The following is a 22,579-nucleotide window of genomic DNA, read 5'->3' as shown; positions in this document are numbered from 1 at the left end:
CAAAGGTAAGACACCTGAGCAGGTAGATCTCTTGTTGGTGATTTTTAGCTTCTGTTCTTACCTGATATGGTGATTGACAGTAAATACAAAAGAGCATATTTAGACAGCAGAGGAAAAGTAGCTCATTATAAATCATCTTATTCAAACATGGGGCTTGAAACCCACCCCCCCCCCCGCAAGAAAGGCGTAAAAATATTTAAAGCCTGGGGGAGGCAGGGAGGGAAGGAGAGGAGAGACTAGGAAGACTGAAGGCTTCAACTTGCATACATCTGCAAATCTCTCTACATTTAGTTCCCCATTTTTGTAAGGCATGAAGCTATCTTTTGAAGAAAAATGTAAAATTCAGACAACATTAGTAGTGAACTAGATGTGATCCAGGATACAATGGCCTCTGCAGAAAAGAGAAACTTGAATATATTGGCTCAATAGGGGAAGTATGATGTATAAAATGCAGCCATAACCAAGTCTCCGTACAAGTATAAATACAATAAAGAAAACCATGCGGTGACCAATGTCAACTAAAGCGAACTTGTTTAATGCCATCTCAGTGTATCTTTCTATTAACCTTCTGAGATTAAAGCTGTGCTCTATGCTGCGTCCTGAATGCCAGGGTTGGTAGCCTATTAGATGGGAGTTAAGCAGTAGATGTGATATATCTTGATTTTAGCAAGGCTTTTGACACAGTCCCACATGACATTCCCATAAGCAAACTAGGAAAACGTGCTCTAGATGAAACGCTGATAAGATGGGTTCATAGCTGTTTGAAAGACTCAAAGAATGTTATCCATGGCTTTCCATCAAACCGGGAGGGCATATCTAGTGGGATCTGGCAGGCATCAATCCTGGGGCCAGTATATCCTACATTTTCATCAATAACTTGGATAATGGAGTGGAGATTATGCTTATAAAATTTTTGGATGCACCATATTGGGAAGGGTTGCTAGCACTTTGGAGAACAAGATTAGAATTCAAAACAACCTTCACAAATTGGAGAATTGGTCTGAAATTGACATGATTAAAGTCAATGAAAACAAGTGCAAATGACTTCATTTAGGAAGGAAAAATTAAATGCACAACTATGAAATTGGGAATAACTGATGAGTTGGTAGTACTGCTGGAAAGGATCTGGGGGTTACAGTAGATCACCCATTAATTATGAGTCAACAATATGATGCAGTTGTGAAAAATATGTAATTTCTAATATTCTGGAGTGTTTTAACAGGAATGTCATATGCAAGACACAAGAAGTAATTGTCCTGCTCTACTCAGCACTGCTGAAGCCTCAGTTGAAGAACTCTGTCCAATTTTCAGTGCCACACTGTAGGAAAGATGAAGACAAACTGGAGAGAGACCAGAGGAGAGCAACAAAAATGATAAAGGGTTTAGAAAACATTACCTGAGGAAAGGTTAAAAAAATGGCTAACAGCCTTCAAATACTTTATAAAGAGGACAATGATCAATTTTCCTCACAGCCAATGAAGGTAGGATAAGAAATAATGGGCTTAATCTGCAGCAAGTGAGATTTAGATTATACATTAGGAAAAATCTTTCTAACTATAAGGGTAGTTAAGCTCTGGAATAGGCTTCCAATGGAGGAATCTCTGTTATTGGAGGGTTTTAAGAATGGATTGGACAAACACCTGCCAGGAATGGTTTAGGTTTATTTGATCCCATCTCAGCACAGGGGACTGGACTTGATGACTTATCAAGGTCCCTTCCAGCCCTCCATTTCTAGGATAATATTAAGTTTAGGTTTTGTTGGTCAAGTAGGAAAAAATAAATGCAAAATCAAAGGCCCTCAATTGAAAATATCTTGCCTCCTTTTCCCATAGTTCAAAGCTACATATGAGTAGTCAAAATGCTCAAAAGATTATATTAGTTGCCCTTATAGTACACTGAAAGAAAGCTGTTGTCTCAGGTAGCCAGGAGCCAAATTACAGAGGGCTTTCGAGATCAAAAATCAATAACTAGAATTGCACCTGGAAGCAATTTGAAAGCCAGCACACAGTTCAGACAACAGGTGTAATATGTTAAATCACATTAACACTGCTAAGTGAGCAGGCAACTATACTCTACACAAGCTGATGCTGCCAAGTTTTCTCCAAGAATATCTCCATTACAGCAGCCTAACTGGGAGACCATAAACTATGGAAAACTCTATATTAGAGAGGAAATATTACAACCTACTTGCCAGAAGATGGGAAAACATTTCTGGAAACTGCCAGCACTAACCTTTGAATCCAGAAGTATTTAATGGTTCAGAAGCTCTCCCAACATTCAGAACTCCTGGACAAGGAGCGGGCATATCACCTCTAGCTCACCTTCTACAAGCTTTCCATACATACCAGCGTCAGTTTGGTCATGTCGGGACTAAACTTCGGCTCAATCACTCTTGTCCAAGACCTCATTTTAGCCAAGCATTAGGAAAGCAGAGAAAAACATACCATACTAGCTGGGTGTGATGCCAAAGAGGTTTCCATCTGAGCGTCATCAGAAGAGGGATACCATGGCAATCCACATAGTCGCTGTAACTGGTTGGTTAGGACCAGTGACATGACAGAAATGTGCAGAACCTGACACAAGTGTGCCTTCTGGACAGATGAGAAACTGCTTAAAGGCAGCCCCTGGGATCTCTGAGAGAGCAGGGTGGAATGGATTAGTAACCATGATGCTGTTTGAATTCAGAATACTGGAGATTTCAACATTAGAAACAATTGAACAAACAATAGCGGAAAAAGGACACTCCGAAAAATGTCAGTATTGTGAGGGGTATGATGCTGGTAAACCACGCGCCAGCTCTGGTCAGGGCTGTAGACATTAGCTAAGAACTGACAAACTCATAGCTGGAAACCAAACCAGCTCACATGTATGTTCGGGTTCTTCAAAATAGGTATTAGTCTTATAAGAATGTACTTAGTGTTTAGACTCTACGAAATGCTTGTAAGTTGTTGCATGCATTAATCTCGCGTGTAATGTCTGTCTTCCATGCTACAAGGTAAAACATAAGTTTGTTTTACAAATTATAAAAATGCCTGCTCTGAACTCAGATAGGAAGAGTGGCTCTCCATGCCCATCCAAGAGGACTATCAAAAATTAAGTGGACCATCAGAAGACAAAAGCTTTTTTGATTGCCCCATCCACCCATGGAGAAGTACGTCCCATCTGTTTCAATGCTGGAAGAGGGAAATAAAAAATAGTTGACATGAAGATTTTTCATCTTTGTCCTTTGCACTCTTGCAAGGGCTGGAGCTAAGAAACAAAACAGAAAAAAAGCAGAGATCCCTAGGGTTGACCTGGGTTAAGCCCTGAAAAGACATTCAATACTGACTGATCACCACATCTATCACCTTTTAGAACCATAGATTAAACTCATTTGTGCATATATGTTGCCTGCTTTAACTTGGAAATAACATTCATTTCTTTTTCCTAGTTAATAAACCTTTGGTTAGTTTACTATAGGATTGGCTACAGGCATTCTCTTTGGTCAGAGACCTGGGGTAAGCGATGGGACTGGAAGTAACTTGGGACTGGAAGCAAGCTGTGATTTTTGGTGTAAGTGATCATTTATCATTAAGTCCAGCTTGCCTGGGTGGGTGGCAAGATAGACTGGAGAGCCCAAGTGGATTGCCTGTGACTCTATGGTAAGACTGCTACAATGATCTTAGAATTCACATGTATTACTGGGTTAGTGAAATATTATAGACCACACAACCAGTTTGGGGTGTCTGCCCGGCTTTTGACAGTCTGCCCTGAGAATGGCCCTCTTGATTGTGAACTACTCCAGACAGCATGACAAGGGGATTTCTGGTGGAGTAGTGCAAGAGGAGGTGTTCAATGTATTCCTTTCTTTATTTCATAAATTTAGCATTATGGCCCCGTCCTACTGGGAACAGTACAAACATATGAAAAAAATGGCATATTCTGTGGCAGTCCAATGCAACTATGGGATGGCAAATCAGATAATGCTTGGATGATATTTGGGTAAAATGTAATGCTTGATGCAATAGAGGAAACAAAATTTTGGAGGTGAAATAAAGGAAATTGAAACATTGCTTTCAGGTTTGACAAATATTATTTTACCTCTATGTCACAGAGACCTATGTTATTTGGCTATATTTTGGCGTAATACTTATGTACTAGGAAGTGGGCTCTTATGCAATTGTGTTTATCCAAGAGGTAGATTTAGAAAAAAAGGATTTTTTTTGGATGAAGTTTTAAGTATCAACTTGTATTCATATTTCTTCTCTCTTGCTGATACCTCTTAAAATACATTTTGGAAGAAAAATGAAAAAAAAAACTCTGTAATGACAGTATTTATCTCTGTAAAACACAGTGGGATGCAATTTGTAGAAAACTCACAACTTTTATGTAAGATATTTTAGCTAGTTTTAGCCCTGTTGCATGCACAGATTTCACAGTTGGCAATTTCTTTCAAGATTACACTGTTGTTTACATTAACTTTACCTACAGTAGTATTACCAGTACTGTTTATTATTTCTTTAACATTTCCGTTCTATTCATTACACTATTCAGCAATATTTAAATCAGCCATTCCTTTCCATTTTTCAACATATTGCACTTTGCTACAAACGATGCTCTCTGGTAGAATACATTTGAAATGAAATGTAGTCCAAGTATTATAAGATAAAGATCTCTTGGGCCACTCATACTATCACTGTTTATTATCACACAGTTTCAAGTCCAGAGTTGGTCACTGAATTAGATGGTTAGCGCAATAATATGTTAAATGTACTATTCTCACTGTATGGCGACATGTTATGCTTTGTTTTCCAGCTATGTCACAAACATGTCTATATTTACACTGTACGAGTTTACAAATTTATTTGAGCATAAGCTTTTGTGAGCTACAGCTCACTTCATCGGATGCATTGTCCCCACTGTATTTTCCACTGAATGCATCCGATGAAGTGAGCTGTAGCTCACAAAAGCTTATGCTCAAATAAATTTATTAGTCTCTAAGGTGCCACAAGTCCTCCTTTTCTTATATTTACACTGTTGCCCACATTCCTCATCCTTCTTGTTCTCTGAGAAGATACTTTTTAAAATATTTTTAAAATGTTCACTACTAGGGGCAAAACTCTCCTCTCCAATCCACATCATGTGTTTTTTATTCAATCAGATTAGACAGATGAGAATTTTTACTCAACAATTTTGGTACTAACTAGTTCTGTATCTGATAGTAAACGAAAGTGCTGCTGGTCAAGTATATCTTTTGGTTTATATTCTGATTTTGATATTGATTTGGATTCCTACATCTTGTATTGATATCCAAGAGATACTCCTATTACAGAGCCTTGACAGCCATTCCATGTATCTTTGTTACATTATTTTAATTTGGTACTTATAGCATATGCTCATATACACCAATTCATACAACACAGCATTCGTATTAACACTACTTAATTGCTTGTCATATTTTGTAACTTCAGAATATGTATTTTATGGTCACAAGCTTGGTAAGCTGCTATTTATTGTATAATTAATACAACATTTTAAAACCTCCTGCTCAATTTATTTGAAGTAACTTTTTATGAACACAGCAAGCACGTTTTTTCAAAAGTGTTTAGCCCCTAACAGATCTTAAAGCTATAAACCATGCAGTATTTTAAATAGTCTGTTGTATCCATCACATCTAAAGGACAAATAAAGTTATCTTTATAACTAAAATGAGAAGTGTCTTTATTTATGCTTTTAATTTTAATTCTGGAGACAGATCAAGACAGTCATACATTTAACTCAGTAAAATACTAAATAAAAATGGAACACTTTTATTGAGTCCCCACAAAAAGTTTTTGCACTTATTACTCTGCATGGTGTGAAAAACAAAATGATAAAAGTTAGTAAGTGTGGAGCTGCTCATTGTTATTACATCACAGGAGCCCTGTGCTTCTGAATCACTAAGCAGCTGGAGTCTGGTTTAATTACTTAACATCAATCAAGATGTATACCAGCACTAGGAGACTAGGGAATGTAACATTCAGCTGCAACACAAAAGAAAGAGCTAAGCTATCTTTACTTCTGCCTAGACTGTTTGTACATAGGAAAAAGTGCATATTTTACTAGGTGAGCACAACACAGGGGAACTAATATTCTCTTGTGCTGTTCTTTAATTTATATGTGGCAAATTTCTAGCATTTTCCCATAAAGTTTTGATTTCACAATAGCTTGCATTGTAAAAGACAGAAATATATGCATCCATTGTTTTATTGAGCGTTGGTAAATAATATCAAGGTACTCAAACAAAATGGTCTCCATTGCACATGATGGAAAAAGGTACAGTAAGTGTTAGAGCGAGTGACTGGAAGTCATGAATGCTGGGTTCTTGTCCTGGCTCTTTCCCCTGTAAAGCTTTCTGAAGAAAAGTCCAAGTGCAAGGCACATTTCTTTGATCATAAATGCACTGGGCTCAGTACAGGAATGACTCAATAAAATTCCAGGACCTGCTTTATGCACAAGGTCCGACTAGAGTATCTAATGGTCCTTATAGCACAGTGTATGTATAAACCAACCAACCACCACACTGCACATACAATTTTCCCCCTTTGTAGAGGATGAAAATCAACCCTCCTGTAACACATTAGTCATGTTTCTTATTGCTCTACTGGAAGGGCCTCAGATACCCCAATGCTGAGGGTAATATAATAATCTGTAAAAAATAGCATATAAATGCTAACATCTCTATGTCTCAGTTTACCCATCTGTAAACAGGGGATAATTACTACTTACCTCCTAAAAGGCTTAATTAAACAAAGTTTAATAAAATATGTAAAAGATTTTAGATGACAGATCTCAAATAAGTGAAAGCATTAGTGGTATTAGTAAACTTGGGAAAAGACAGAATTAAAACACTCCGATACAGCTGTGCAACATGTAGCAGGCTCCAAATATACTTCTGCAGTTCAAGCTACAAAAGTTGGTAAATCTCTTCAACCAACCCCGCAGCCCACCCCAACCAACCTTGTTTTCATGGAAAAGGTTTTCAAACCATGGAGTGAAATCCTGACCCTACTAAAGTCCATGACAAAACTCCCACTTACCTCAATGGGGCTTAGATTTCAACCTTGATCTTTAACTACATTTCCAGATGGTGATTTCTGATACTGAGGAGCAAACAATTTGTTGTGAATAATACTAGTAGAAAATGCTGACATGTTTTCATTGCACAATTATTTAAAAATTCATATTTTATTATTTCAAGTTTTAGGCCCAGTTTTTGAGCTGCAGACAAGCTGCACTCAGGGCAGCTCATGGGGAGGACTGACAAGTGGCTTTAAGCCACCAAGGCCAGAGAGCCGCCAGATCAGGGGGATGCAACCAACAGTCTCCAAGTTAAATTAGAGACACCTCAGGGCCACTCTGATTTGGCAGCCGGGGGTCACTAAGATACTGGGGTACTTTCTCCATCTTTTTCCTCCATCAAAGCCCCTGCACTGAGGGCCAGGAAGGAATGGTGGTGCAGCACGAGCTACTACAGTGGTGCTACTCTGCTCAGAGATCCCCTAATTCAAGGGAAATCCTCAAATGGCCTGTTAAACCAGCTCTAAGGATACTTCATATCCTGGAATGGCCCCAAAGCAGTTGGAACAGACCAGAGGATCACATCCCTAGTGCGGCTGGAGTCTTACATATGTGAGATATTTCTGATGATTTCTAACCAAAGCACAGGCCCATCCAGATTTTTTTCCAGGCAGACAGAATATCTCGAATGAAACATATCTCCCCCTTTGTGGCTGATTACTAAATACGTGGAAGTTGTTAGCAATATTTAGGGCAGAGTTTGAGATTGCGATACAAAGTGATTCTTTCTATCAAACAGCTGAGAAAAAGAAAACTGGCCAACACATACACATAAGCACACAAGATGCGTCTTTAGAAAGGAAATAAAATAGGGGGAGGCATAAAGGCAAAGAATAATTACCAGCCGTGCTTATAAGAAAAAATGAGGCCCTGCTCTTACTACTATAATGTCTATTACGTGTGACTGCTGTGCTTGCTGCTCTTCAGACTGCCCTGCAATTAGTGATAAAACAGGCCCTGTGCAAATCCTGGTTTAAATATTGTTAGCTGCATTTCAAACAGAATTCCTGTGACAGAAGAAGTCTGCCATGAGCTCTGACCACTCGAAAGTGAAAAAGCAATATTTGCTCAGACTTCACAAGGACGTTTGGAAATAAAAGAGGAAGATAAAAGCAGGAATCTTTTACAATATGAACTATCAAATCAATGCAAATAGGGTTTCCACTCACTGATAAACCTACAGAAAAGAGACAGATATAAGACTAAGTTCAGCACTGTTTGTTCTGGACACTATGCACTTACTTCTCAAACGAAGGAGCAGACAAAATACTGGTTGTGAAAACAGAGCCCACTAATAATAAAAAATGGCAAAGACATGAGTGCAAAAAAATAATATAACGACAGAACAATGGTAACTATGCCACCATCAACATTACAAGCACTTTTTTTTATTTTAATTTTAATTATATTTTGAAATGTCCAACCCCAGATTTTTTTAACAAATGTATTTTACTGTAATAAAAATGTATTTGGATTATTCACAATTCAATTTTTATTCTTGTTTCATCTTTATTTGATGATGTTTGGTATTAAAAATGATAAAACTACTTTATTAAAATATGTAATTTGATTGTATTTATTGCACTGTTCAGTACGGAGGGATTTTAAAAAGTCATGCCTATAGTTAAAGTGTGAACAACAGTTATTTATTTATAAAATTATGCATACAAGTACACTTTCATATCTGAGACACTGATTATTTAAAGAGATTATGGCAGGTCACATTTGGTCTAAAACGTAGATTTTGTAAAAAATAAACTTTCACTAATGCTCAGAACAACAGAAATGTTTCCATAACGTTACTTTTTTTTTTACATAATTCTAATAGAAGAGTTGTACATTTTCTTTTTAAAATAAAAACATTCTCCTATATTACCACCAACCCAAACACTGCAATGTTATGTACTAGAATACTTCTAATAAAAGACTAGTGCATGAATACCAAAACATTATACCCAGTACTCTATAACCAGGAACTAGGAAGTGAAACTGACACATCATTTTCATTGTCCAAATCGAGAGAAATGCAAAATAGGAGTTAAAAAATTCATGCAGGTTTTTTAGAATTATCACTATTTAATAAAGCACGGCATTATTAATAACATGGATGGTTAAGTTTGGAAACTGCTTTAAGTAACAACTGCAGTAAGCCATTCGTTAATGTCTTCTATGTCTGTGATAATCTTTCCAAAATGAAGAGGGAGGGGGAGAAATGTCAAAGAATTATATTAACAACTATATTCACAATTAGGAGACTAAGATTTAAGTAAACTAACCTTATATTAGTGTAAAGTTAGGTCATACGTTCTTACGACAGTTGGTGTTCATTTTATGCTCTTTTCTAAAATCCTTACTCATGTTGACGAGCACATTACTATTCTAGACGTCCCACTGAGACCAACAGGAGCTTTGAAAATCAGGCCATTTATTTCAGGTGTCTAAATGAGACTGAGCAGCCTAGGTTTAGGCTCCAACGTTTGAAAATCATGGTCTTTATTAGTGCTGGTATGGAATTTTTTGACAAAAATGTTTCTGCATCAGAAAACACCGCCTATCCAAAACTGAAATTTTTCATAGGAAAGGACTATTTTTAACAAAAATTTCAGTTAAAAATAAAAGTTTTGAAATCGCTGGAATGTTTCACTCTGATATTTTCAAAACAAAAATTTCTGGTTTTCCAGTTCAAAATGAGTTTTTGCTTTGAAATTTAAGATATAGTAAAAAATTATTTTTTCAAAAATTGATAGATATAAAAAACAAAATTATCAAAACAAAGCCTCTTAATTGTCCTGAACCAATTATTTATTTATTTTCAGTTTGTGAAAAAATTTGAGATTTTGACCTTTTATCCCAATTTGGGACAGGCACGCATTTTTCTACATCTCAAAAATGTTGATGGGATTGGAAGACTGTTTCCTGCTCACCTGTAGTCACTATATACTTATACATATAATATTAATACTAGGTTTTACTTCACATTTAAACACAGGATGTTTTTGTTAACAAAAATTACTCTTACAGCTATCACATGACCACTAGCTCAGAAATTGACATTTAAGGATGTTTGAATGTGTCTAGCGATGAGAATTCCACTTGTATTGAATCCATGTGCTGTAGACACATATATAATAGTCATCTGCTCACACACATTAATGAAGGTAGAACCCTGGACTTTTAGTTTCAATGAAAAGTCCTCACTGTGGCCTAATAGAGATCTCCATGATCCTGTATAATTTATGGAGCAGCCCCTAGAAATAATATGATCACAGAGAGAGACAGTTATATATAGGCCATCCCAAGTATCTGAGGTTCACAGGATTTCAAATCCAGCAATATGTTCTATACACACACAGACACTGGTCATCAGCTAAACTAGGCACATGCAGCATCGGGGAAAGAACCCAGGATGTTTGGCTCCAAAAATATAAGCCTACTCTTCTTGATGTAAAAGAGAGAGAGTCAGTAGTACCTCAGCCGTGTACAGACCAGTCACAAAAAGGAGACTGGATCAAGTAATCCAGTAGCCTAAATTTCAACAAAAACAGATGAAATTTTCTGCACTTTTTTTCTACTTATCAATCCAAGCTCTATTAGCCAATACATTATATGCCGACTACAGAACTAGCACTCTACACAAACTAGCATCCAAGTAACATTTATATTTCCTCTTGCAATCAGACAACGTTCTTCACAAGTCATTCAACCTCACCTGCAGCTGCCTATATATTTAAAGAGTATATAAATCATCCCTTTCCCCCATTAATACAGGCTCGTCTGTGAAAAGACTGAGGACTTATTGTCAGCTACCTAAAGACTATAATTAACATCTGGAAAATCACTGACTATTTACACACTCAGAACTGGGTACACATGGTCCATTAGCTGATTAGCTGCTGAATGGAGGGTGCAGGGGAGGGAAGCTAGAACAAATAGAAGCATGAAGAAATACATGAGGGAAATGATCTTATTTTTCACATCATTTGGAATTGAAAACCACTTCAGAGATAACTCACAGCACCATTTTTGTTTGTTTTAACCCTAAATAAGGTCACGAATGATAACTATATCAGGATGTATATGGAATTTAAAAGGGGAAGAAATACCCAAAACAACCAGTTTCCCTGCTGCCCATCTGTTTCACTCATTTGGGTTATTTTCCTGTGTACGCTTAGTTTTATAAATTTATTTTTATAGTTTCAATTAATGTGATTTGTGAAGGTAAAAAAAGCATTACAATGACATTTACATTTGAAATTGACATGAGAAGAACAAATCCCTTTTTGGGAGAGACTCAACTATAAGTAACAATGTTTTTGTCATTGTTTCCCCCCTTTTAAAGTACAATTAAAACAAAACAAATCACTGGGTACAAAGGGGAGCAGAAGAGGATAGGGAAATGTGCCAATTAGAGAGGAAAAGAAAAGGACAGGCCCAAAGAAGAACTATTGTATTACTATTGCTGAGATTTACATTTTTTTTAAATAGAAGAGCCACTGCCCACAAAGTTAAGTAAACAGTCAAAATATCCAAGAGACACACACTTTTGAACAATATTCTATTTAATACATTGCTATGCTGCTCAGTAGGTTCATTTTACAGGTGAGATTTTACAGCTACACACACACACAGGGACTGTGGCATCTCAGACTGGATGTTCCTGCTTATGAAGCCTTTCTTGTTCTCAAGGTATGAAAAGATGGAGACAAGCAATGGAATCACTGTCCCTTGCAACCATATTGTACATTTCTATGCCTGGTTATAGGTCTATATTTGCAGTTTGTTAACCATGTACTTGGTTGAAGACTGAGGCTCAAACTTAACCTTGTATACCTGTTTTCTGAAGTATTTATGAATTTTTCAATTAGAGTTTTCTAAACAAATAGTCTGATACAGAAGTCCTTCCCCATGCAACGCCCCCCCTGGAAAGATCATAGAATTGGGCATCAGTAATTAGCTTATTCATCTCCAGAGAAATACTTTTATAATATATATTTAGGCCTTAATCCCACAAAGATTTACACACAACTAACTTTATGCACATGAATAATCCTATTAAGTTCAGTGGGACTGCTCACTTGCTTAAAGTTAACTAAGTGCATAAATCTTTGCAGGGCCAGGACCGTAGATATTTATGAATTATAAAGAGATTTTTAAGGATATGCCTAGCATCCTAAAAAATGCAATACTAGAGATTCTGAGGTATAAAAGGTTACAAAATCTTTCTATCCATCCAAAGTAAATGAGACAAATAGAAATGTAGGCATATTCTTTTTAATATGAATGTTGCCAAGTACTTCTGCTAATAGTACAGTAGGTAACCTACATTTTTTGCCACAGGATTTACATTGCCTGTCAAAAGGAAGTATTTTTATACTCTGAGGTAAGATCAATTTCCAGGTATGTTGCCAATCATATGTCTCCAATTAAGAGGGCAAGTCTTACTCATGTTTTTGTGGCTTATAGAATCAAAATCTATTCTGGGGCTCATTTCCAGAGTCTTCTGGAGAAACTAACTCATATGTTATGAGGGGTCTATAATTCAACAGCACATATTCTTACTAATTCCAAATCCATGCATCCCCGGATCAAGAGATGCTATTTGTTATGCACCTGGGCTCTGAAATGGTCTTCACACCGCTATTTCTTCTTCAGAATATGGATTGCTATTAAAGTCTAAGCTGCAGTTTCATTTGATCTGACTTTTCCGCATTAATTAGTTTTCATAGTTAGATACTTTTGTAATGTATTCTGGAGTACATAATTGCATGATAGGTGCTATATCAATACAGACGGTTAAATATGAAGCACTACTTTTTTAATATATGTTAAAGAAAATGGACTTTAAGGAAGTAAAAGACACATTCACAACCACAGTCACAAATACATAAAAAAAGCACATCTCTGGATTCCCTTGGGAAATAAATCATAATTTTCAACTCTAGCAACTTAAGACATACACATGCCAAAAATCTGTGACCACAAACCACTTTTGTTTTTATTCTATAATGGGTGTGGAGTGGGCACTCGTTAGACAGTATGTATATTGCGCAGTCCTAAATTTCATGTCTAACATTATATCCGGATGCCGAACTTTCAGGTCCTACACATGGAATGGATGATATGTAACAATTTTATATACATTTGCTCCTTACAGTCTTTGAAGGGAAGCATGAGAAAGAAGCATGTGTCCAAATAACACAAGGAAAAGTCCAATCAAAAGTTTAGTAGTACCATAACTTGCCTTAGGATCATAGTATCATGTACATACTGAAATGCAACACAGCAGCTTGTTTTTCAATAATCCACATAAGCACACCACTTGTTTCACTAGCAAAGCCAAGCGTAAATACTTTGGGTGTCCCCCCCAAAATGTTTGACCAGATCCATTACTTGACATACACAACACATTACTTGATAGTACAAAACCATGAACGTTTCAATGTACAAATCATCCTCCTGGTCCGATGCCCTCTCATTTTTAGGACTACATTATGTTTTTCAGGACATATATGCATTGCATTATAAGGGATATGTGCAATGTCTAAGTAAAAGAGAACTTTAAAGATCTGTTAACATCCATTGTCTATTACCTCCTTGGTACTCTGAAACAAGATTTTTTTTAAAGAAAAAATAAATCCTACCCATTTGTATCTCTCTTTAGAAAACTGTCTTTCATTGTTAACATTAGAGAAGCTCAATATCATAATCTATATAAAGAGGTGTATTTTGCAAAACTTTGGCACTCACAACTAGAGCATCTGCAGGATTATACCACAGATTCTGATTGAGGAATTAGGAAGTAAAAAGTGAGAAACAAGCATGCTGCTAACAAACGAGGATACGGATGTAATGAGAGGATCCTCAGCTGATGAACATATACGTGCAAAGGAATTCTGCTGCAAGTTTTCATAAAGTACAAAAACTTTCTGAAATGTAACACCAGTTAAGTGATCTAATTATAAGCATAGCATTTTATGCTGAGTGACTCCCAAGTCCAAGGAGGATACTCAGAAGATCTTGACACCAAAGCTTATTTTAAAAGAAACAAGTCCATGACTCATGTGGTGAATTAGAACAAAATATGCAAAGGAAAATGTCAGATCTGGTTTTGCTCTGCAGTTATTCCTGTCTGAAGGCCTATGAAAATTTATTACTTCCTCCTTCTGATTGAGCGAATAAGAAATCTTTCGGCACAAGATTCTCCCATTTCTCCTCCCACAAGTACATGAGTGTTTAACACTTCAGCTGACAATGTAGACCTTTTGTTTGCAGTAAAATTCTACCATTCTCGCAAAAGAGATTACTTAGTGGGGGAAGGGGAGCAGTTAGAGTTTGTTGCGCGACAGTCAGGAGAGGCAGTGCCAGTACCATCAGTGGTTGAATCTCCCAATGGTCACCTTTTATTGGTGCCATCAGTTCCAGTGTTGCTGCCAGAGCACAGTCCGGTTCCGACAAAGCCCTGGATTTGTGGACTTTCTTGTCATGACCCTGAGACTTAAGATTTTCTAAATCCTCATGGGCTAAACAGGAAGATCTTCATAGAATCATAGACTCTAAGGTCAGAAAGGACCATTATGATCGTCTAGTCTGACCTCCTGCACAAAGCAGGCCACAGAATCTCACCTACCCACTCCTGTAATAAACCCCTAACCTATGTCTGAGCTATTGAAGTCCTCAAATCATGGTTTAAAGACTTCAAGGTGCTCAACTTAGGCTGGGTTGGATCAGACCTCTTTGAAGTCAACTTAGACAAAGGTCTTTCTCTTCCTTATCAGAGCATTCCCTGCCTTCCCGATAAGATCCCAAGGGGGGATCTGTGGGAGTAGATTCCCTCGCTCCTAAGTCAAACCTCATGGCACAGGAGGCAGACTCCTTGCTGAGTCAGGCCAGGTCCCCCCAACCTGGATCTGACTGTTCTGACTCAGGCCATGCAGTGGTTAAGATGGAACTGGAGAGGAGGTCAGTCCGCTCTGTCCTTTACCTCCTCAGTTGGAGACACAAGGAGAACGAAGTCACAAGTGCAGACCAACGGACACTGCTTTCAAGAATTCTCCGACTCCAGGCACATGGAGTACAGGGGTACACCCACCATGGAATACACAGAAACCAGCAGGCAAAGTAGTAGTTACTAATTTTCTTGCCTGGTTTTGCTGAAGTACTCTGTGAACTGGAGTGGGAGAATCTCTCAGTCCTCTACTGCAAGGATGAAGAAAAAGACTTCTCCCAAGCATCTGTCAGGAGTTTGAGTTAAATAGGTACTAATAAAAACAAAAAACAATGTGAAGAGTTTTAAACCCTCTCACTAAAAATCCTTTCCCATCTCAAACTTCTCAGGTTTCAATCCATTTTCTCTTGTAATATAATAATCCCACTGGATCTCCACTCTTCTGAGGAATCCTCCAGCACAAAATAGGAAGTCCGGGACTAATATTTCTAACATAGCCAACAAACAGAACCCTTTAAAAAAGAAATAAACAAAAAGTGCAACCCTCTTTCTGCTTACCTTTACACATCACAAAGCAGCAATAAAGGGCACAAATGATAATTTTCTCTACTGTGTGTCACCTTGAAAGATTCACATTTACGGGGTTACAGTTGAAAACAAAGGGCCTGTATTTCAGGAAAGAAACATTTGAAGACACACATTTTGGGGACATTTCTCTGGAGAATGGTGTTGAGTGTAACATAATTCTCAATAGAAGAGTGCTTCACAAAGTATCTTTCTAGGAAAATCTTGAGGCTATCAACCACCAGCTGTCCACAGACATTAGCTAAAAACCAGAACCTCATGTCACAGAAGAATGAACTATTCTTTAAGTCAACATTAAGATTTATTGGCACTCAGGACAGAATATACCAACTTCAAGGTAAAACAGTTTGACACAAATATCTGAGATAGCCCTATCAGTGCCATATTTCAGCTCCTCCAACTGCACTTGTCTGAAGTCAGTGACTGCATGATTCAATAGTTAGTGACTTACTGTGAGATGTGAGTTATTGGGGTCAGCAGTGTTTCACCCTCCAGGTCAAGCTCATCTGCAAAGCTGTTGGTCCTGATGAAGGGTACTGTGTTCACATCTAAAAATGCAGGACTCTTTTTCACTGTGAGGAAATAAGCAGATAAGGGTTAGAGCAGTATCATGTAGCTGTTTTTAAAAAGGCTGTACAACAGGTTTACTGCTTGTGAGGACATATTATAATATTTCAAAAGGTACAAACAAGATAGACTTAAAAACAAAATAAGGATACTAGAATAAATCTGTAAACAAGATAAGGGTGCAATGAAAGTAAATTGAGACTTAGAAAGTCTCTTCTTGCACAAGAATTTCATTATCTGATCATAGAATCATAGAAAATTAGGATTGGTAGAGACCTCAGGAGGTCATCTAGTCCAACCCCCTCCTCAAAGCAGGACCAACACCAACAAAATCATCCCAGCCAGGGCTTTGACAAGACAGGCCTTAAAAACCTCTAAGGATGGAGATTCCATCACCTTCCTAGGTAACCCATACCAGTGCTTCACCACCCGCCGAGTGAAATAGATTTTCCTAATATCCAACCAATATCCTCCCGCACTGCAACTTGAGACCACTGCTTCTTCTTCCATCATCTGCCACCACTGAGAACAGCCTAGCTCCATTCTCTTTGGAACCCCCCTTCAGGTAGTTGGAGGCTGCGATCAAATCCTCCCTCACTCTTCTCCTCTGCAGACTAAACAAGCCCAGTTCCATCAGCCTCTCCTCGTAAGTCATGTGTCCCAGCCCCCTAATCATTTTCTTTGCCCTCCACTGGACTCTCTCCAATTTGTCCACATCCTTTCTGTAGTGGGGTGCCCAAAACGGAACGCATTACTCCAGAGGTGGCCTCACCAGTGCCAAATAGAGCGGAATAATCACTTCCTTCAATCTGCTGGCAGTGCTCCTGCTAATGCAGCCCAATATGCCATTAGCCTTCTTGGCAACAAGGGCACACTGTTGACTCATATCCAACTTCTCGTCCACTGTAATCCCCAGGTCCTTTTCTGTAGAACAGTTGCTTAGCCAGTTGGTCCCCAGCCTGTAACAGTGCATGTGATTCTTCTGTCCTAAGTGCAGAACTCTGTACTTGTCCATGTTGAACCTCATCAGATTTCTTTTGGCCCAATCCTCCAATTTATCTAGGTCACTCTGGACCCTATCCCTACCTTCCAGCATATCTACCTCTCCCCCAATCTGAGTGTCATGCGTGAACTTATTGAGGGTGCAATGCATCCCATCATCCAGATAATTAATGAAGATGTTGAACAAAACCGGCCCCAGGACCGACCCTTGGGGCACTCCACTTGATACCAGCTGCCAACTAGACATTGAGCCGTTGATCACTACCCATTGAGCCCAGCGATCTAGCCAGCTTTCTATCCACCTTATAGTCCATTCATCCAATCCATAGTTTTTTAACTTGCTTTTTTAACTGTGGGAGACCATATCAAAAGCTTTGCTAAAGTCAAAATATATCATGTCCACGCTTTCCCCATATCCACAGAACTCATCCACAGAACACAGTTATCTCATCATAGAAGGCAATCAGGTTGGTCAGGCATGACTTGCCCTTGGTGAATCCATGTTGACTGTTCCTGATCACCTTCCTCTCCTCCAAGTGCTTCAAAATACAGTAATTCCTTACTAAATGTAAAAATGTGACTTTAAGCAAAACGATGTTAAGTGAATCCAATTTCCCCATAAGAATGAATGTAAATACGGGGGGGTTAGGTTCCAGGGAAATTTTTTTCACCATACAAAAAAACTATATATACAGAGACAGAGAGACACACCCTGTGTGTGGGAGGGAAAGAGAGATGTGCATTGCTTCTTTAAGTATGCTGACACTTTGTCTGGTGTCAGCGTACTTAAAGGGGCAATGCGCATCTCTCTCTCTCTCTCCCACACACAGGGTGTGTCTCTCTGTCTGCCATGCTGTCTCCCCTCCCTCCACTCATGCTGCCTTGTAGAGTGTGAGGCTACATTAACAACAATGTGTTAACCCTTGAGGGCTCAGCCAAATGCTAGTTCATCAATTAGCATTAAGGCATTCCCTGGGAAATATCCCACCCTCTTCCACCCTCTAACTTCACCACCTCAACCAAGCTTCACAATCATCCTTGCTGTGTACGGTATTAAATTGTTTGTTTAAAACTTATACTCTGTGTGTGTGTATGTGTGTGTATGTGTGTATATATATATATATATATATATATATATATATATATATATATACACATATACATATATATATGGCAGACAGAGACAGAGAGACACACCCTGTGTGTGGGAAAGAGAGAGAGAGAGAGATGCGCATTGCCCCTTTAAGTACACTGACACTATTCTAAGTACATTGCCTTTAAAAAGATCAGGAAGTTGAGATAGCAGCTGCAGCCAGCTCTCTCTGTCCTGAGCCCTGTCCTGTCCCCAGGGGTGAAAGTAAGTCGAGTGACTTACCGGTACGCTGGGGCCAGCTCTGGCCCCCAGAGGGGGCGGGGCCTAGAGCGGAAGGGCGGGGCTAGGGGGTCAGAGCCAGACCCAGCCCACCCTGTAAGGTAAGTGCCGCCCCCTTTTCCTCCTCCCCCCACTCCACCGGGGTAGCAGCAACAGCTTGGGGCTCCCCTGCTTCTACTGCCCCATCCTTTAATTAGTCGCCAGAGCCCTGGGGAAGTGGCGGGGCTCCAGCGGCTATTTAAAGGACCAGGGTGGCAGAGGCAGCTGGAGCCCCGACCTTTTAAATAGCCCCTGGAGCCCCCGCTACCCCAGGGCTCTGGGGGCTATTTAAAGGGCCTGCGGCTCCCTTGCTTCTACCCCTCCCCCCAGTCCTTTAAATAGCCCCCGGAGCCATGGAGTAGCAGGGCTCTGGAAGCAATTTAAAGGGCCTGGGGCTCCAGCCACTGCTGGGAGCCCCAGGCCCTTTAAATTGCCCCAGAGGGACAGGGCCGGCTTTAGGATTTTTGCTGCCCCAAGCAAAAAAATTTATGGCTGCCCCCACATTTTTTCGTGCCCCTGGCTCCGCCCCAACTCTGCCCCTTCCCCAAATCCCCGGCCCCGCCTCCTCCCCCGGGCAATGCAGCATTCCCCCCCCATTGCTTCCTGCGGCTCCCCACCCCTGCAACCCCCTCTGCGCCCTAGCTCACTTCCGCTCTGGCTGCTCCCCTGAACATGCCGCCACTCCGCTTCTCCCCCTCCCTCTCAGGCGAGGGAGAGGCAGTGCATTCAGGGGAGCAGGCGGAGCGGAGGAGAGTGGGGGGGGGCACGCAAGAAGTAATGGGGGGGGTAAAGGAACCGCTCCCCGCCCCAGCTCACCTCCGCTCCACCACCGCTGCCTCCCCTGACTGCACTGCCGCTCGGCTTCTTCTCCCTACCTCCCAGGCTTGCTGCGCCAAACAGCTGCATCGCATGTGGCAAGCCTGGGAGGGAGGGGGGAGAAGCGGAGAGGTGGCGGCGCACTCAGGGGAGCAGGCGGAGGCGAGCTGGGATGGCGGGGGCACATTTCTAGGGGCGGCATGGCCGGTGCTGGAATGCCGCCCCTAGAAATGTACCGCCCCAAGCACCTGCTTGTGTTGCTGGTGCCTAGAGCGGCCCTGCCTGGGGAAGGCAGGCTGCTCCAGTATGGTGCACCGGCTCTTGCCGGTATGCCATACCAGGGCGTACCGGCTTACTTTCACCTCTGCCTGTCCCCACCTTGCTCTATATGGAGAAACGGTAAGCGCAAGGTAGGAGAAGGGGGAAGAGGGACACCCTGACATTAGTCCCCTTCTTCCCCCCCTCCCCTGCACAGCAAGCAGGAGGCTCCCGGGAGCAGCTCCAAGGCAGAGGGCAGGAGCAGCACAGGGCAGTGGGGGGGAGGGACAGCTGAACTGCCAGCAATTGATATCCTGCTGGGCGGCTGCCGCACAGGGAACTTAGGGGAGCGGGGAGCTGATAGGGCGGCTGCCGGTCCACCCTGATTTCAAGCCCCCACCAGCTGGAAGCAATGGGCTGCTCTTCCTGCAAGCCATGGACAAAGCAGGCGGCTGCCAAACAACCTTATAAAGGAGCATTGCACAACTTTAAATGAGCATGTTCCCTAATTGATCAGCAATGTAACAACGTTAACAGGAACAACTTTAAGTGAGGAGTTACTGTAGATTCCTTGAGGACCTGCTCCATGATTTTTCTAGGGACTGAGGTGAGGCCGACCAGTCTGTAGTTCCCCGGATTCTCCTTCATGTGACACCCTAATGCCAAATCCTACAGCAAAGGAGAAGCTGCTGTGCAAGAACCTCCAGTTCAGGTAGCTAATACAAAATTTTTCATTTGGTGGAGCTCAGGCCCATTTGTATTAAAATGATCATTGTTCTGGGAAGGAGGGAAGTAGAGACCTACTTCCCATTTGTGTGCATCCCTCATATTTGAGCATTTAAATAAAGAACACTGAGATGCTACAGCAATGGACACTTTAGATGTGATACCAAGAAATACTGTCTGACACACTATGGACTATTTCCCAATCTTATTTATGCTCAGGCAACAATAGATGAGCATAATCAATGGCAGAATTTAATTCTCTCAAAGTAATTTCTACCTCACATTTCTTCCTTAAAACAACTTTCTAGAGTATAATTACAATGGCAGACATTACAAAGTGAATGTTTACCCATGGTTAACACTCAGTGATGGAATTTCCTTATATGTCACATTTCATTATTATTATATTTATACAGCACTATAAATGTGCACGATGTTATACAAACAAATAATAGTAAATAACATCAAACAACATTCTTTAATAACTGTATAAATGTTGATAGTGGTGGCCACTTTACAGCAACTGTATCCTGGGCAAGTAGCTATATCATTCTATGAAACATTTCTTTATTCATTTACAGAGCATCTCTCATACTTGTCAAGGCACTTTACAGTCCGACAGTAACACACAGAAATAAGATTAAAACACAAAGAAAAATGAACAACACAGAAATACATAACTAAACACAAATGCAGTTTTTTTAGAGCATTAACTAAAGGCACAGGTCCGCTATGCCTTGTATCCCAGAATTCATAAACATTTCACAATGCACACAGACCTTGGAAGATTTATAACCCTGAAATTAATGTATGATGTCAATTTACACCTCCTTCGATGACTGTACAACATCGACTATTGTGCTTTTAGCCCAAATCAGGTGGTGTAGGGAGGGATCAACTCATACTTCTTGACCATTTTATTTGTAAGGAGTAGATCAAATGCACAATCCTGCTCCCAATGAACTTAGTGAGGGTTTTGCTTTCAATGACTTCAATGGGAGCAAGATTGGGAACATCTGGAAAAATTCAAAAACACAGCAAGGTTTTACTAGCTTCCTAAAAGCAGGATTCCTTGACCACAGTACTACTCTAGGGCCAATTTTAGCACTAAGGCAATGAGAATTCTATAGCAAATAATAGCAAACTTCAGCATCAGCTTTTTATTCTGAGTAATATCCGTTGGATTAACACAGCCACATTCAGGACAAAGGTTATGAAAAAGAGCAGAAGAATTCCAGCTGAAAATGTACAACTTTACAGGGCCTTAAATATTTTTTGTTAAACTGACTCCTTTGGCTGTTACTAAATAAATACTGAACATTCAGTGTTCTGCCAGGTGGGGATGAAAACTCACCAGTTTCCTAAGAAGTCTAAAAGACTCTTCACACATTCTGATTACTAACGACAATGCTATCGAACTTAAAGCCACATGCGGTGCTTGCCAAGCACTCATTATACTGTACCCCCATGAGATATTGCTTGCAAGAGAATTTGCAATTGTTGGATTGTTACAATTATTGCTTTTCTGTTAAATACAGAGAGGGACAGAAATGACAGATGAAAAAGGAAAGAAGAAATTTAGGAGCTCCAACTGATTTGAAAAATATAAGAATATACTCTCTCCTGAGAGTAACAAGAAGATAGTAACATGAGCATTATATTTGCTTTAAAGTGAAGCTATTGCCTGTTTCTTTCCCCTGGAATTTTCTGGAAACTACTTAGGGACAGGTCATGGCCAGTCCTGGTCTGAAGCACCTACTTCTACTCCCTAGCCCTGGTGCACCGTACCACTGCTTCCTCTAAGCAGGGAGAAGCAAACCTGATCTAGTGAAAAAACTGTCCTGAATTCCAGATCGAAGAACTCTGGAGAAGGTCAGATAAATTAAAAAAAAAATTAAAAAAAAATCTGTAACAAAACCATGAATTACTGTCTCCCCTGCTCAAACTCCCCCATGGTATGGATACTTACAAGCCTAATGTGAGAGTAAACCAGTAAATGGTTGTCTCTTGATCTTCGTATGTGAGGAAATTATATGGCAATCTCTCACCACTTCACAATCTTTAATGTACTTATTCTCACTGTGAAATAGGTGGTACCCCCATTTTACAAATGAGAAATGGAAGCCCAGAAAGGCTAAACGACTTGCCCAAGGTCACATAGAAAAATCTAT

The 22,579-nt window shown here is 40.0% G+C and overlaps 1 protein-coding gene across 1 annotated transcript in view; it reads right to left on the bottom strand.

The window, feature by feature from the left end:
* KCNQ1 (potassium voltage-gated channel subfamily Q member 1) overlaps positions 1-22,579 on the bottom strand; it is a 537,929-nt gene that overhangs the window by 333,466 nt on the left and 181,884 nt on the right. The window contains exon 11 of the mRNA XM_074954860.1: positions 16,080-16,200. Within this exon, the coding sequence (XP_074810961.1) occupies positions 16,080-16,200 (121 nt within the window). The remainder of the gene's footprint in view (positions 1-16,079; positions 16,201-22,579) is intronic.

The sequence above is a fragment of the Natator depressus genome, chromosome 6 (genome assembly GCF_965152275.1).
Source record: "Natator depressus isolate rNatDep1 chromosome 6, rNatDep2.hap1, whole genome shotgun sequence".
Classification (NCBI taxonomy): Eukaryota; Metazoa; Chordata; order Testudines; family Cheloniidae; genus Natator; species Natator depressus.
Note: the sequence above shows the minus strand (reverse complement) of the source record. Positions and strands in the feature narration are given on the sequence as shown.